Source organism: Polyergus mexicanus, unplaced genomic scaffold (genome assembly GCF_030449975.1).
Source record: "Polyergus mexicanus isolate NDT 795.1 unplaced genomic scaffold, iyPolMexi1.0 SCAF_304, whole genome shotgun sequence".
Classification (NCBI taxonomy): domain Eukaryota; kingdom Metazoa; phylum Arthropoda; class Insecta; order Hymenoptera; family Formicidae; genus Polyergus; species Polyergus mexicanus.
In genome coordinates, this window is record NW_027223624.1 from 19 (window position 1) to 13,807 (window position 13,789).

The window sequence follows — 13,789 nt, forward strand, 5'->3', positions numbered from 1 at the left end:
GTACTAAATCTCTCGCTTGAATGCATTAGTCTGATCCTCATGAGTGAAATTTAAACTCGCCGCTACCGCGACATCGTTCAGTTTTGCGGTTGGCAGGACTGTTCGGAAAATTCGGAGAGTGAACAGGTGTTTTTTGAATGGATTAGAGCGAATATAGCGACGAGAGGACGGATGTCTCGCGGATGCTGAATGATCGTCGGGATTTGCCGCGGTCCGATGATCGATAGCTCGGAGGATGCACGCGGGTACGCGGTTATTCTCGGCGTTCATGCGAAAATGAGGAGGTGGGTGCTCTCGAGTTGTGACTTTCTTTTTCTCGTCCGCTGGATAAATGTGTGTGCCTCATAACCTCTCATCTGTGCGACCGAAAACGTAATAAACAAATGCCTGACTCTCCCACACGCGCGCTTCCTCGCATCGCATCGCGCGAATCGATTATATCATAATCCTTCTCAGTCCAAGACAATGTCCATTAAAAGATCCTTTTTCGACGTTTTAATCGAGCGACGCGGTAGCGTCGCGACGCCAAGTACATGAAAGTACAAACAATTTTTGCCTATGTTTATGCAAGTTTCTATGAAACGATATCATATTAATTTAACTATTGTGTGTGTTTATTTTGTATACATATTTTTGTGCAACATATATATACCATACATACATACATACATACATATATATATTATATTATATATAATATATTATATATATATTATATATATATATATTAAAAATATATATTTGATAAATAAAAACACATATGACAGTAATATGTAAGAGAAATTTAAATTACAAGGGTAGAATGTATACATTAGCACATGTTTCATATTGTACTATTCCTTAGCATTATATTAGATACAGCTTGTTAAATATTTTTCTTGTTAGTGAGCAATAAATTTAGAGCTCTTTCTGTTCCTGGGATATTTGATCAGACACTCAGTTATGTGTTATTAGGTAAATAATGTGCGAATGATAATTTACGCGGATTAAACTAAGCAAGTTAAGACATATGTAAGTATGATAAATACTTTTCTCTTTTTCTCTCCTGCATTCTTAAATTATTGCTATCACAATAATTTTGTTATAATAGTTTACTAATTTGTGCTTTTCTATCTAATTATGCATGTAGTTGCAGAAGACGGTCCAAAAGAAGACTGAAACATACAATTTGGATGATTAAAGAGTCTGCCTTTAAGGAAATTAGTTGCATCTTTACTGTACTTGGCTCTTATTAGCCTATTACTTACTAATTTTTATAATTTGTTGTGTTACTTCCTCATATTATTTCATATGCATTATGCTGCAAAATTAAAGTTATTGTGACATTACGGGATATATAATAGTAAAACAAAAGTAAATTACGAAATAGATAAACTCGTAGGTATATAACATATATCATTTTTAAGATTTAAAATTATTATAAAAGTATTTGACACGAATTAAATTTGATTTTGGTAAAGAGAGATATTACTCCTCTACTACTCCCAAAATAAAACATTTGGTAAATTGAGTGCTTCTGTAAGATTTCATTTCCTATAAGAGAGGAAGTATAAAAAAAAGATTCTCGGATGTTCCACAAAGAAGATTAATAAAATTCTAAAATGTTCTTACATATATACAGGATGTTCCAAGTCGAGTTAATGAAATTTCTGGATCTTATAGGAAATTGAATTTGGGACAAAAAAGTTTTGATAAACATAGGTTTGAAAATGCTTCGTTAAAAAGTTATAGCTAATAAACTCTCTGTAAATAATTAGTTACGATCGAAATTTAATAAGAACATTTTTATGTTTGCATTTGCAATGTTTGCATTACGAATGTAGTATTTACATAAAGATTATCGAAAGATGGGTTTTTTTTTTTCAATTTTCTGCTTTTTTCATTGTTTTGAGCTTATTTTCTTTTGAACGCCTTATCAGAAATGAAATTGGAGTAATTTAGTTTGTTATTTAATTACCTATCATATTTTTATTTCGTTACTTTTTTCAAATGAATAGTTTTGAAGTTATTTTTAAAAATCATCAAAAAAACGTGATTTTTTTTAGTTTATTAGAAGCTAATTAGCCATAACTTTTTAACAAAGCGTTTCCGGATTTATTGAAACTTTTTTATTCCAAATTTCATTTTCTACAAGACCCTGAAGTTTCATTGATCTGATTTGGAACACCCTGTATATGCTCGATTGATAACGTTGATTTTATATAATTCATAAATTGTATTTAATACGCTATTAATTAATAACGTATATGACCTAATGTGCGTTTTTTTAAATATATATATATATAAAGATAAAATCTCTTTCTACCTATATAATGGACAAGAAGTGCTTTAATTCATACAGGAAAAATGAGCTCAGCATCGTTCTCACGGTATACGCGTATGTATACATGTATATTGTTTCCTTTTTCCTGTGCACTAAGACTAGCAATTCTTGGTGGCTTATTCAAAGAAAGATATCTCGAATTAATTATACTTCCCCTCCCCTTCCTTTCGTAAAAAGCAAAAATTTTTCTCACGCTAAAGTTTTAAACGAGCGAACATTTGTATGCAGTTTGGTACGCTTAATCGCGTTAATAGTGACGTTATTGCATATTATGCGAATACATTATCACGCGGGATATAAAGCCGCCATAATTTATTTATTTCCAAGTATCTTACAATTATTTTATAATTATACATGTATTACACACGCACGGATTATTCTCAATCTGTTCAATGCACGATGTATGTACATGGATACGAAACATTATTAGAAATTTATTAAGAGAAGGAAACATCATTGAATCATGCGCTGTTCATTTGTTTTTTAACCGCGTACTAACAATAAGAATTGTTATATAAAATCGTGTTCTATACACTGATGCTCTTTATTAAGGTTGGTGATTTGCCTCGAAGGTGCGAAGCTTTGGCGCTAAAATCTTCGAAGATCTAAGTTTCGAAACTACGAATCTTCGAAACTTCGATACTTCGAGGAATCAGAATTATACAATTATTAATTTAATATAATAGTAATAGTACCGCAATTACTATCAAGGTATATCGAGGTATATTTATAAAATTATATGATAAAATCCGAAATTTCTAATATTAATTATAATTAATGTTGATAATTACATATTTTTTGAGCATATATAGTTATTAATGTTGCAATTAATATTTTATGCATAGCGTTCACATTCATTAGGTGATTTTGATTAATATTTTCATCTGTGTGTGTCTAATTCCTTTTCATTTCTTTACCTAGCATGCTATATGCTATTCCCTATGGACTCTTTCCACGAGATAATGATAATTATATAATTGTTTAATAATTAATGATAATTATACGATACTGTAGTATTTTTTCAATATCATTAAACTTGTATATCTATAACTTGTGTATATTGAGATATTTGAATTCGTTGTATAGGTAGAAAAGCGGTACGAAAGTGTCATTCTTGGCGCTTAGAAGATGAAGATATAACAGCGCCAACGGCGGCAGCTTTGTTATCCCGTTCGCACCTAAGGCCCGGAATTATAAATATGCCACATCAGTTTGGATTGCCTACAATGGCGCATAGTATGCAGTCACCGCCTTCACCGACCTCGGTCATGTCCGTTTATCCTCGATTCGGCTCCGGCATCTACAGGCCCGATCAACAGGACCAGCGATTGACCCGTGAGGCGATGGAGCGTTACTTGCGCGACCGTAGCGACATGATGATCGTAATCCTGCACGCTAAGGTCGCGCAAAAGTCGTATGGTAACGAGAAGCGGTTCTTCTGCCCACCGCCATGCATCTATCTCTTCGGCGATGGCTGGAGAATGCGCCAGGAGCAAATGCTGCGCGAAGGCGAAAGCGAACAGAATGCTCAGCTGTGCGCCTTCATCGGCATCGGTAACTCGGATCAGGATATGCAACAACTAGATCTGAATAATGGGAAACAGTATTGCGCAGCGAAGACTCTCTACATCTCCGACTCGGACAAGCGCAAGCACTTTATGCTCTCCGTCAAGATGTTCTATGGCAGCGGCCACGACATCGGCGTGTTTCTCAGCAAGCGTATCAAGGTGATCTCGAAGCCGTCCAAGAAGAAGCAGTCCTTGAAGAACGCAGACCTGTGCATAGCCAGTGGCACGAAGGTGGCACTTTTCAATCGATTGCGCTCGCAAACGGTCAGCACGCGTTATCTTCACGTGGAGAATGGTAACTTCCACGCGAGTTCGACACAGTGGGGCGCATTCACCATTCACCTTCTGGACGATAATGAGAGTGAGTCGGAGGAATTTCAAGTGCGCGACGGTTACGTGCATTATGGCAGCACAGTGAAATTGGTATGCTCCGTGACGGGAATGGCACTGCCGCGACTGGTGATCCGCAAGGTGGACAAACAGATGGCCAGTTTGGAGGCCGACGATCCTGTTTCGCAATTGCATAAATGCGCCTTCTACATGAAAGATACGGATCACATGTATCTGTGTCTATCGCAAGAGCGTATAATACAATTCCAAGCTACACCTTGCCCGAAAGAGGCAAACAAGGAAATGATCAATGATGGCGCCTGCTGGACGATCATCAGCACGGACAAGGCGGAATATCAGTTCTTCGAGGGCATGGGTCCGGTACGGTCGCCGGTGACACCGGTACCGTTGGTCCATAGTCTGCATCTCAACGGTGGCGGTGACGTGGCGATGCTTGAGCTCACAGGCGACAACTTTACGCCGAATCTACAAGTCTGGTTCGGCGATGTCGAGGCCGAAACTATGTACAGATGCCAAGAGAGCATGCTTTGCGTCGTGCCTGACATTTCCTTGTTTCGCGGCGAGTGGCTATGGGTGCGCCAGCCAACGCAGGTGCCAGTTTCCCTCGTTCGCAATGACGGCATCATCTACGCTACCGGTTTGACCTTCACGTATACGCCCGAACCAGGGCCGCGTCCGCACTGTCCACCGGCCGATGAAATCATGCGAGCGCCGCGTACCATGCACAATCAGGATAATATATCACCCGCCGCGATGCCTACCGATGTGCCCTGGAATACCCACGGACAGCCGCCGCAATCGGGTCTCTGATATCTTCTAGATAATCGTCATAATGCGAACCAAAGTCTACGATGTAGTAGTGATATGGGCGGTGCGATGCCAATCGTGTCTCTCGATGATGACGATGAGGATGACAACGATGATGGAAACGAGAGTGGCGGTGACGAGTCCTCGTATCTGGCGAAAGATTTATTACTCGAAATCGATAATAACGTGGCGCAACACGGCGCAAACTTAGACAATACGAAAACGTAGCGTTTCGCTCAACGCACTCTACATGTGGGACATCCAACTCCGCGCGCTAAAACTGTCTTAGGCTAAGCTCTCGTAATTTGTTAGCAAAAATTTACAGAGATAATAATTTATATAGCAATTTTTGATTTAACAGTACGCGAGAGTGTATAGACAGAATATATGGAATCTGACGATAAAATTTTCAAGAGTGAAGCGAATAGATTTATATAAGATTTGATTCGATACGGGCGAAATAAGTTTTTGTTGATACATCCGAAATACTTCCCTTGGAACTTTATTGTCATGTCTAGCATTTTATGAAGAATTTAAAAAAAAACTATTAAACGAGCATAGTTAGTAACGAATGTAATACACAATCTTAGTCTATACATTTGCATATTGGTCACCGAACGGTTGTGCTTTTAATACTATATCTGTCACGAGAGGAGCTATTACACTCGGAAATCGGTATAGCAAGTTTTGTAATTATAAAAGCATTCTTTGCTCTCTTTATATAGGGTGTCCGTTAAAGTCGGAATCAATTTTATACAATAATAATGGGATCGAATAGGTAAGAAGAGTTCATATAAATCTATGTTCGAAAAAGCTTCATTAAAGAATTATAAGCTTTTAAAGATAAACGAACAAAATTGTTGACTCGGGAGTAGATAATTTATTCAGTTATTTTTTACATGTCTTAACTTATACGGTCTCCAGACTTCGCACTACATATGTTTTTGCTTCTATTAGATTTTAATTTATTCAATGTCATCATTCTGATATTTGAGTTGTGATTTTATTTTTACGATTACGATAAAGAACTACGCTTTTTTGCGAATTATGCGATATTCATAACATTGTATGTTAGTGATTACGTCTAAAAAGCTAGCGGCAGACTATGCGCGTATTCACGAATTATAAACGAATAGCGAATACACGCATAATCTGGCGCTAGTTTAACAAGTTATAAGAACAATTTTACTCGCTTGTTTTTGCTAACTCTTTAAGAAAACATTTTCGCGGACATAAGTTTATATGAACTTTTCTTTCATCTCACTACTCGACCCCATTAACATGTTGATAAATGTGATCCTGATTTTTATGGACACTCTGTATACATCATCGCTAGATTGTAAAGCAAATTCTAATTTATTGGGATCGCCGGTATTGGTGATTTGTTATTTCATCGCGTGGAAATGACTTTATGAAGAAGGAAAAATGTACAGAAAACAAAAATCGAAAAGAAACTATACGAATCGTCTGAGCGTTGTCTCACGTGAATGGTCTATCATGTACAAAGTAGGATAGAGGAAGGGATACGCAGTGTATTTTTGAACCCGCGTTCCTGATGTGCTCGATGACATTTGGTACATTTGTAAATTCGTGCGCGCACATGCAGTGTCTATAGACTTCTCATTATTATTTATTAAAAAATGCATATACCATACTCTTTTTAGCGAGTGAATGTATGTATCACGCCAATTGGTGCTGATTGTAAAAACGGCTGGAGATTGATTGATCAAGTCAGTAGAACTTACCTGCATCTTTTTTTTTCTTTTTTTTATATCTCGGAGAAATAATCATCCCATTTTAAAAACGGTGCACATAGATTTTCTCCTGATATAGTATGCATATGTGTTATTTTATATGTACATAGCATTTCAAACATATACGTACATGATTTATTGTGATCATGATTACGGATCCCGGTGTAATAATTACGTTAAACGTATACCTTTGAGGTATTCGCGTGAAATTAATTTTTGATTAATCATTCTCTTGTAATCCTCGTAAAGTATAAAAATCGAATCTATTATATTATGTTTTTTTTTTTATTTTTATTAAAGAAAGATGGAGATATATATAGACACACAATGCCATGATGTCTAAACGAGCTATCTTTAAATTATAGAAAGCTATTTTTAAATTATATATTTAATTATATCATCAGGATGTCTACTTCCTGGAAAATTTGGAATTCTCAAGAATTTCTTTTGTATTTGGAGAAATTAAAGAATTCTCATGAAATTTTATTTGGACTCGGGGAATTTTTTTAAAAATTCTCTTTGATAATACTTTATATTGTAAACAATCTACGATTCGCCGATAAACCAAGTTACGAATATATATAAATATATATCTTTGTTTATATATTAGACATCTTAACAAAATATTGATTGTGCAGTACATATTCTTTTTATTGCAATTTTTAGTGATAAAGAAATGAAGATATACAAGTGGAAAATATTTATTTTACGCAAGTTATCCAGTTCTCTCTCTCTCTCTCTCTCTCTCTCTCTCTCTCTCTCTCTCTCTCTCTCTCTCTCTCCCCCCCCCCTCTTTCTCTCTTAGTAGATTGCAAATATAGCTTTTGAAACTTAAGTGGCTCTGTTTTTTTTCTTCGTGTGACTGAAAAGCATTGGAAAATGAAATTATACAATAAAAAATAACTTATTTTAGAAAGTTGCACCAAAAAAATCTTTATCCTCTTTATTTGAAATTTTGAACAAGAATACTTGGAGAAGAATAGAAAATTTTCAGGGAATTTTTTCACAAGATTTGAGTAGACACCCTGATCATACACTTTAGGAGGACTTATGTTCTATGATACCTGAGTTTTTTTCAGATGAAGGATTTTCTGTATTATAATCTGTGTAGAACGTTTTTCTCTCTCAGTACTTCGATTTAAAAAGAATGTATTGAGAATTACATTTATATTCTTTATTGTAATTATATCAATAAGTACAATAAAGATATAAAAATATGAATTTTTATCTGCTATATCCCAGACAGCACAAGGATGTCCTTAGGACGTCCAAAGGGCATCCAGGACATATATGTAGGATATCCTCAGGATATCCCATTGTAATCCTCAGATCTCCTCTGGATGTCCTGAGGAAGAGTAAATGATAGCCGCCGTATATTAACCTCTGGAGAATCCAGGCAGATCCTATGGAACATCCTAAGGATTTTTATAGGATATGTTAGGGATATTTTTCGTATGTTTCAAGGAGCAAATTTTAAAATTTAAAAATAAATTAAAATTATGTTTTGTTATTTACTGCCAATATTAAAAATAGTTCACCGTTCTTTAATATTTGAGGCTTTCGTGCTGTACATGAATATTTTAGGTTTAGCTCCCGGGTTTGAGTTGTGTAATATTTTCTAAACAATCCAATATCTGAATTCCTTATGTTGGGATTGCATCAGAAATTGAACTGATAGAAAATAATTACATTTGTAATTTCCTATCAGTTGCTCTTTGCAAGCTTTATATAATTCTCATGACCAAATCTCAAATACGAGTTCGCGTGTCGCATAGCGGTAAACAAACAAACTAGCGGTTGAATACTATTGTTTGTAAAGTTTTTGGAATGTTGCGAACAGTAACATTTCTCATGAAATATTAAATAAATAATTTTGGATATATGAAAATGTGCGCATCAAATTCAATTATTAATATTAAACGAAATTAATGTTAACAATTACTTGCACATGTATATGTCCTCTGGAAATCCAAAAGACATCCAATATAATAGACAGGGCAGATATATCCTACCGACATCCAGGGGTTATCCAATGGACATTTATAGGACATTAATACTTATTATAATACTTAAGATTTCTAAATTATATTAAATAGCCGACACAACTAAAAATAATTATGTATGCATATTAAATTTTTATAAATATATTTATAATAATATCTTAAAACATCCTACAAATGTCCTGAACCGTCCTGGACATATTCAGGATGATCCTGAGGATGTTTTGTGCTGTCTGGGATACGAGTTCGCGTGTCGCATAGCGGTAAACAAACGAACTAGCGGTTGAATACTATTGTTTGTAAAGTTTTTGGAATGTTGCGAACAGTAACATTTCTCGTGAAATATTAAATAAATAATAATTTTGGATATATTAACAATTAATTGCATATGTATATGTCCTCTGGAAATCCAAAAGACATCCAATATAATAGACAGGGCAGATATATCCTACAGACATCCAGGGGTTATCCAGTGGACATTTATAGGACATTAATACTTATTATAATATACTTAAGATTTCTAAATTATATTAAATAGCCGACACAACTAAAAATAATTATGTATGCATATTAAATTTTTATAAATATATTTATAATAATATCTTAAAACATCCTACAAATGTCCTAAACCTGGACATATTCAGGATGATCCTGAGGATGTTTTGTGCTATCTGGATTGGCGTAATTTATTGACATTATTTTTGTAGGTTATATTCCTACATAGCATATGGACATCCATTGAACGTCCGAAGAACGTACGATTGATTTAATATGGATATCCGTGAAATGTCCGTATATGTCTGTTGGTTATCCATGAGGCATGCATATTATGTCCGATTTATTTACGTTTATAGGACATTCTATTGACATTTGGTAGACAAATACGGATATCTCGTGGATATCCATATCAGACCAATCAAATGTCCTTCGGACGTTCAGTAGACATCTGGTGAATGAAAATATAGCACATCCAAAGGATGTCCGATTCGAATGTCTTATGGACATTCAATGAGGATACAGTACGATCTAGTGAATGTCCAACTCAAATATCCATAAATAAAACCAGAGACTCGATTCTTGAATTCATTCACAAGAGAAACATGTGTGCAAATTCTGCTCTTACAAAAAAGTTGTATATTGATTGGCTATTAGCACATGGCTTTTAGCCAATCAACTTGTAGATTTTTCGTACGAATGGAATTTGCGCACACATATATTTTGCAAATGCATTCAAGAATCGGGCCCTAGTTCATCCGGAAAACATATAAAATGGATGTTCATTTTAGGATATTCATTTTATAAAGCACATGGCATTAGAATATATAAAATAATTTCCGAAGTTTTGTTTACGTTTTATTAAACAATTCTTTATATAAAATTTTATCCTTGAGCAGACTTAAACTGCAGATTTAAGATCAAATTATATACAATCGCTGTTTTTGAATTTGCAAACCTTCACAAATCTGGTATTTCCCATACAGCACAGAACATTGCAATTACATTGCAGCAATGTTACAATCTTGCAAGTTGCAATGTAATATTGTTGAAATATTATTGAAATATGGAATTGTAATATTTCATGAGAATGTTACAGCGACATTTCAAAAACATTATAAAAAACAGTTTTTGATAATCGCTACTTCGTTCGTTTACCATTATGCGGCGCGCGTTGCGTTATCTATCCCGTATTTAAGATTTAATCACGGGTTATACGGGGGGATGGTTATATAAAGCTTGAAAAAAGCGGTTATCAATATTAAAGGTATAATAACTATTTTTATCAGATTAATTTCTCTGATACAATCCCAACATAGGAAATTCAGATATTGAATTGAGTGTTCAGAAATCGGACAAATAATTATCCGAAAAAAGTTAAAATTATCCGTTTATTATCTACTTAAGATATGGAGTTTAATATTTATATAAATAAAATTTAAATTTTATGAATTAAATTATTTAATCATTATCAATTTCTTAAACTTGTAAATAATTTATAAAATAGCGATGTTAATTAGATAACAGAAAATTATTTAATAGTTCCCATTTTTATATAAAAGCAAAAATTTGATAATAATTTTTTAATATGCAAAATGCTTCAAATTTAATTTAGATAAACTTGGAGAATATATAAAGACATCCAAGAGAGACGAGAAAAAACTTGTTGTAATTGCGTAAATTAACAATCTTTTTTCTTGTCTTTCTTAGATGTTTTTATATATTCTCAAAGTTTACGTATTAAATTTGAAGCCTTTTGCATATTTGTAGCAATGTACTTAAATATTACAAATACATCGTAACATTTACTGTAGTCTTACATTGAAATATTTCTGTGGGCGGACATTTCAACGTTGCCGCAGGCTTGCAGTAACATTGCAGAAACATTTCGCAACTTCTATGCAATATTACGATGTTTCAATGTTAGATCTATGCAACGTTTTTGCAATCTTTTGGTGCTGTATGGGTTGTTACAGGGTAAATGATGCGATATAGAAATAAAATAAATTATTTTACTCGACAAGTTAATGAGTATATTTTGATTTTCCAATTCTTTATTATTATAAAAAATACATATAATAGATAAAATTAATTTTATTATTAATCAATTGTGCAACATGTTTGTTTAATATCATCTGTACATAATATTGTAATAATATGTAACGTATTATATTTTTGTACAGCAAAACTCTAATAATAATACACAATTTTTTATATACTACACTTATATTGTAGGAATATTACACTAAATAATAATTTTATTAATATATAATCAAAATATGTTTAGGCTTCCACGATTGATCATATCATTAGAATTATTGTTATATTGTCAGGTTGCACATAAATCTTTTTAAACATTGCATAAAGTTTTCGAATTTGAATGCATTGAAGAAGTATGCCAGTTTTCAACGAGACTTCATTAGACTTATAAATAAGATATTATACACATTATGCGAAACTTTATTCTGTTCAATAAAATCTTATTGATGCCATTTTTATTTCCACATGTCTTGCAATCTTACGATCTTAAATCAATTCTCAACAACTCAGAATGTAACATACATATATGTTATATTAATATTTTTTGATTTGCTGAGAACCGATTCAAAAACATTAATAAAACTGCAAACATACAGAAATTTAAAAAATTTAATTTAATCAGAGTTCTAATCAATAGTATCAATACTTCAAATAAGTTGACTAATCGCAGAATCGCAAACAATTTTAGATAACTGTTTAATTGCACAAAGTTATTGTAACAAAATTGGTTTGATATGAGACAACAAAAGCATTGGCCACTAAAACTATAATTATCAAATAAAACTTATGAATAATAAAAAAATCATTAAGTATCTTTCTTTGGTATAAATATATTGCTTACGATAGGATTAGCCTTCATCATCGATATTTGCACGAAGCTCAGCTGCTACTACTTCTACACGTTTGCCAAATTTCTCAGACGTAGCCATTCTTTAATGAAAGTACAAATAAATATATCTGTAGCATCAAGATAATGTTTTTGAACTACATCTGAAAAGTAAGAGAACGAGTTTTAGATCTAGATTTCAGTAATCAAATTAAAATGCGCAAAGTAGCTTATTGTCGAGTTTTTATTTCCTTTAGTAATAAATGTCTTTAAAATTTAGTAATAAATATCTTAAAATATTATTCAGTAAAAGAAATAAATCATCGATTGAACAATACTTTTCTAAAATAGTTTTTTACACTAATTTAAATTCGATATTTGTTTATTCCCATCACTCACAGTTTTCGAGATATTTTTCAATGTTTAGAATCAATTTTTGCTAAATAAAAGGTAAAAACGATTTCAATTACTGATAATCAAAAACATTATTAGACTTTCGTAAGCACTTTTCAAACTTAATTTTGCATGTTGAATCGAAATCCGTTTCAATTTTCTTTGAAGTACATTTCATGAAGTTAATTTCGTTTAATATTAATAATTGAATTTGATGCGCACATTTTCATATATCCAAAATTATTATTTATTTAATATTTCATGAGAAATGTTACTGTTCGCAACATTCCAAAAACTTTACAAACAATAGTATTCAACCGCTAGTTTGTTTGTTTACCGCTATGCAACACGAGAACTCGTATTTGAGATTTGGTCATGAGAATTATATAAAGCTTGCAAAGAGCAACTGACAGGAAATTACAAATGTAATTATTTTCTATCAGTTCAATTTCTGATGCAATCCCAACATAGGGAATTCAGATATTGGATTGTTTAGAAAATATTACACAACTCAAACCAGGGAGCCAAACCTAAAATATTCATGTACAGCACGAAAGCCTCAAATATTAAAGAACGGTGAACTATTTTTAATATTAGATTTTTAATATTGGCAATAAATAACAAAACATAATTTTAATTTATATTTAAATTTTAAAATTTGCTCCTTGAAACATACGAAAAATATCCCTAACATATCCTATAAAAATCCTTAGAATGTTCCACAGGATCTCCCTGGATTCTCCAGAGGTTAATATACGGCTATCGTTTACTCTTCCTCAGGACATCCAGAGGAGATCTGAGGATTACAATGGGATATCCTGAGGATATCCTACATGTATGTCCTGGATGCCCTTTGGACGTCCTAAGGACATCCTTGTGCTGTCTGGGTAAGTTATCATTCTAGATGTTATCGGTAATTTTTTTATTTATTACTGACGTTTGTCTATTATTCTGAGAAAGATTGGAATGAGGTAAACAGTCTTGTTCTTCGGATTGCAATTGTAATTGCGATGAATAGTGTGATTGTTGGGATAAAATGTTCTAACTGTAACATTAATGACAATTTAAAAATGCTAGAAATTGCCAAATCTATTCTAATTGACCAGTGCTTCGGTTGTAATATTTTTGTTTTTAATTAATAAATAATCTAGAATCGATTTGTAAATAGCAACGTTAATATAAATATAATTTTCCTACACCTTGTATAGTACTCTGCGTTGATACCACTGCTT

The 13,789-nt window shown here is 33.0% G+C and overlaps 1 protein-coding gene across 1 annotated transcript; it reads left to right on the top strand.

Annotated features, from left to right (window-relative positions):
- Nucleotides 1-215: 215 nt before the first annotated feature.
- Nucleotides 216-10,668, top strand: Su(h) (recombining binding protein suppressor of hairless). The gene is made up of 2 exons (XM_070315419.1): nt 216-284; nt 3,410-10,668. The coding sequence occupies exon 2, from the start codon at nt 3,523-3,525 to the stop codon at nt 5,050-5,052; it is 1,530 nt and encodes a 509-aa protein (XP_070171520.1). The 5' UTR covers nt 216-284; nt 3,410-3,522; the 3' UTR covers nt 5,053-10,668.
- The last annotated feature ends 3,121 nt before the right edge of the window (nt 10,669-13,789 follow it).